Source organism: Rhincodon typus, chromosome 22, assembly GCF_021869965.1.
Source record: "Rhincodon typus isolate 14 chromosome 22, sRhiTyp1.1, whole genome shotgun sequence".
Classification (NCBI taxonomy): domain Eukaryota; kingdom Metazoa; phylum Chordata; class Chondrichthyes; order Orectolobiformes; family Rhincodontidae; genus Rhincodon; species Rhincodon typus.
The window spans coordinates 31013813-31018146 of NC_063353.1; the positions used below are offsets into that span (position 1 = coordinate 31013813).

Below are 4334 nucleotides of genomic sequence, written 5' to 3' on the forward strand. Positions count from 1 at the left end.
TCCATTTGTCTGATAAACAATAGCTGCTCCCTTTCCTAGTGAATATTTATGAACAGGTAATAATGTCTCTTATATCTTCCATAACTTATTTAATCTCTGCTAATGAAAACCATCCAGACCAAGACTTTGGCTCACTTCTTACATTTATTTACATACTTTTCTCCCACTTCCCACCCCTTCAGCAATTAGTTGCTTAGCACTATGCCCTTCTAAGAATGGTTGAGCCATTCATGTCCTTTGTCCCATTCCATATGAATTCTGTTTCTACGTTAGTATTAGTTATGTTTTTTTTCTAACAACGTGTTATCTCTAATTAGTTCAGCTGCCTACAGTATTTTCTTCCTTCTCTCTCTTTCTAAATATGTTAATGCCTGCATTATTTAACCACTAGTCCTATTCCTTGTTACACCATGGTTCAGTTTTCCCTCACACTTCTAGCTCCTTACTGCAGATTATTGCCTCCAGCTGGGCCTTTCTCTGCATATTCTTCGCATTGGGAGGTGCACAGTTACAATTTCAAACTGTAAAATTGTCTACTCTTTTAGAAATAAATCATTTAGTCATTGCCTAAAGTAATGAATCACACACCAATAAACATTATGTTTACATCAACTTTTGCCTCCCAATTTAATGAAATATTCATATTTGAAATCCTTGTGAACACATGTACAAGAAGAGACAGACATATTCAGCCTGATACCCGCAAAAACATGCACACACAATTGGCAGACACGTGCACATAGGTCAAGATAACGAACAGCTTTCTGTACCTTTTAAAATGCAGTTAGTGGTGAGATCATCAATAAGGTAAATGAACTGTGAAGTGAAAGTGATATGGAGATTATTAATAAACTGCCCTTACAATGATTAACACACAATATCGCTACAATCTAATGAAGAGTAAAAAGGTCACATTGTTGACCCTGAACATTGACCCTTACTCATCCTACAGAGAACTATTTAACTCCATGAATTGAAGCTTGGACACACACATAATCTGCAGCACCATGACGATTAGACAACCCCAAACGGTGAGTCTCTAGTGAAAACTGGATTTTGAAACTTATAATACAAATGCCGTGGACGGGAGAGAAAGAAAAACAGGGAGGACAAGTTAGAGACAGGGCAAGACAGAAAAATAAAGTGTAACAGAGATTGAGCGAGATAGAGGGAGTAGGACAGAGGGAGAGAGATAGGAAGAGAGAAATAATCAGACAAGAAGAGATAGCAATTGAGAAACTCCAGATTTGTGTGTTAATAGAGGCAGAGCCCTGAGTTAGTCAGCCTCCTCTCTCTCTTCCTATTGTTCTGTGTTGCTATCATTCTAAATTTGTCCATTTGTCTCTCAGTTCTCTTGCTCCATCTCTATTCTCCTTGTCAATCATCTTTTGTTCTCTCCCTCATCTCTGTAGTTCTCCCTATATTTTTCGCTCTCACTGTGGCTCTCATTTTCTGTTGCTTCCTTGCTGTATCTCATTCTTCATCTCTTGTTCTCCCTCTGTCTCTCTTGTTCCCACATCTTTTGTCTTGTCGCTCTCTTGCTGTTACTCTTATGCTCCCTCTCTTTCTCAATCGTTGCCACTCCATTTCTTGCATCCTTTCCTTTTTGTTCATTTCCGAACTTTTCTGTTTCCCATTTTTCTGTCCCTTTAAGCAACTTCAGATTTGTGCCAAAGAATTGTGTGACGTCAGTATCAAGTAAAACCTGGAACAAGTGAAGATTGGATAGCCTGGGATCAGGCCAGATCGAGTTAGGAATAAGCAATAATTGGGCAGAAATTGAGTGGAGCTGGGACCACAAGGAATCAGGCAGAGGGTTAACTCCTTGACATTCCTCAATTATTACTATGGTACTAGGGAATAGGGACAGAAGCCGCTCCTAAAATATTTTAATGCAGTTCTTTACTATTTGAATCTCCTTCTGGGTATTTCTTAGTCTGTTTATTGTAGTTATTCTCATCCTCTGTACTACTGATTTGCAGATGCGGGTTTACCCTTCAAATAATAGCTCCACATTGTTCCAGACTGAGAGAGATAATGAACTCCCCCAAATTATAGGACCAACCTGGGGGTCAGACTGTCAGAAGTACCAGAGTTTTAAAAAAGTAGCTCCAACCTGAATCTCAGGCAGATGTAAGAATCTACAGCCACTAATGAATAGAGTTCTCCCTGTGGTCCCATCCAATATCTTCCCATCAAAAACAAAATACTCAAAACATTATCTGGTCATCTGTCTGGCTGCTGTTTGCCAGATCCTATTGCCACATTAACAAGTGACTAAACTTCAAAATTCTTCAAATGTTAGCTGTTTCTGAGAGATATGATCTGGCGTGAGATAAAGAAATTTTTCTTTTGTATTCACTAACCAGTTGCTCATTGCAGAATTTAAAACTCACTGAGCCCTCAGGGCTGGACTGTGGCCGCACCACAGCTTGGACCAACACTAAGAATTTGGCCACATACAGGAACTTCAAGGTAAGTCCCAACATGATGGCAGATGGCACTGGGACAGAAAACATTTTCAGTGAGTGATGGGGATGGTGGGTGCTTGTGTGTGTGGGAGAGGCACTGAGAGAAAGATTAGGACCAAGGAGCCCACAGCAGTATCACCATGGCATCAGGTCTTGGAGAAATGGGGGGGGAGCTAAGTACCAGAGAGCAGTCGAGTCGGTTTTATCTGTATCTGGGCAAGAGATCGGTACCGGGGGAAGGGTGTAGGAATACTGGATAATGGGGGTATAGGAATTCTGGATAAGTGGAGTGTAGTAATACTGGATGGGAGGGTGTAGGGATACTGGATATGAGTAGGTGTAAGGATACTGGGTGGGGGGGTGGTATTTGTAGGGATACTGATACAGGCGGTGTAGGAATACTGGGTGGGGGGTGTAGGAACACCAGAGGGGAAGGAAGAGAGACCAATAGCTAGGATCAGTAAAGGGGCTAGAGGGGATTATAGCAGTACCTACAGGAAAAGAGCAGTAATGGGAAGGGAAGAGAACAGTAACAGGATGGGGAGAGGGCAATACAGGAGATGGAGAGGACAGTAGGGGGGAAACAGGGCAGTAACAGGAGATGGAGAGGACAGTAGGGGGAGAGAGGGCAGTAACAGGAGGGGTAGAGGGCAGTAATAGAAGGGGGAGAGGGCAGTAGTAGAGACAGGGCAGTGGGGCGGAGGGCAGTAGAAGGAGAAGGAGTGGGCAGTAATAGATGGGTGAGAGTGCAGTAATAGGAGGGGGAGAAGGCAGTAATAGAAGGGGAGAGGTCAGTAGCAGGAAAGCGGAGAGTGGACTCGAGTTGGAGTGGTGGTGAGATAGCGTCAGTTCCACCCCCGAATGGAAATATCTGCAGGGATTACCATGTGGAGAGGGTTAAATGGTACGTTTCCTCTGCTTTTGATAGTCTGGATTGCTCCAGGAACGGGTGCTGAACACGTATTGGCTGATGCACACTAACCAGACAGTGGAATTCGTTAAGAAGAAGGTGAGTGGTTAATCCAAGCCACCAGCAACCTGGGATCTCAGTCAATGTTTTTTTTAAAATACACCTTAGAATTAGACAGCTCAGGAAGAAATCATTTAACATAACATGCATGTGCCAACTCTTTAATAAAGTTATTCAATTAGTTCCACTCCCTGCTGTTTCCGTATTCCTGTAAATGTTCTTTTATCCAATTCGCCTTTGAAAGTTACAGTTAAATTGCTTCCACTGCTTTTCAAGCTATATATTCAACTTGATGCCGAAAAGTATACTTCCTCCTAAACTACATTTCCTTTCATTTTTGCTGTGCGGACCTCTGACTTCTGTGCATGGCAGTGACTTCCAGAACTGGAATTCAACAGGCCCGCGTTCCTTTTGAGATACGCTGACGCTCCAAGCAGCTGCACACCACACAGCTCAAAGGGACCATTGCTTATGTAGAGATAGTAGGAACTGCAGATGATTGAGAATCCGAGACAACAAGGTGCAGAGCTGGATGAACACAACAGGCCAACAGCATCATAGGAGCAGAAAGGCTGACGTTTCGGGCCTAGACCCTTCATCAGAAATGGGGGAGGGGAAGGGGGTTCTGAAATAAATAGGGAGAGAGGGGGAGGCGGATAGAAGATGGACAGAGGAGAAGATAGGTGGAGAGGAAACAGACAGATCGAAGAGGCGGGGATGGAGGCAGTAAAGGTGAGTGTAGGTGGGGAGTTAGCGAGGGGATAGGTCAAGGGGGCGGGATGAAGTTGGTAGGAAGGAGATGGGGGTACGGATTGAGGTAGGAGGAGGGGATAGGTGGGAGGAAGAACAGGTTAGGGAGGCGGGGATGAGCTGGGCTGGTTTGGGGATGCGGT

The 4334-nt window shown here is 43.7% G+C and overlaps 1 protein-coding gene across 1 annotated transcript in view; it reads left to right on the forward strand.

Annotated features, from left to right (window-relative positions):
• Nucleotides 1-967: 967 nt before the first annotated feature.
• Nucleotides 968-4334, forward strand: part of miox (myo-inositol oxygenase) — a 13612-nt gene continuing 10245 nt past the window's right edge. The window contains exons 1-3 of the mRNA XM_048609971.1: nucleotides 968-1031; nucleotides 2383-2475; nucleotides 3400-3480. Of these exons, the coding sequence (XP_048465928.1) occupies nucleotides 1008-1031; nucleotides 2383-2475; nucleotides 3400-3480 (198 nt within the window). The 5' untranslated portion in view covers nucleotides 968-1007. The remainder of the gene's footprint in view (nucleotides 1032-2382; nucleotides 2476-3399; nucleotides 3481-4334) is intronic.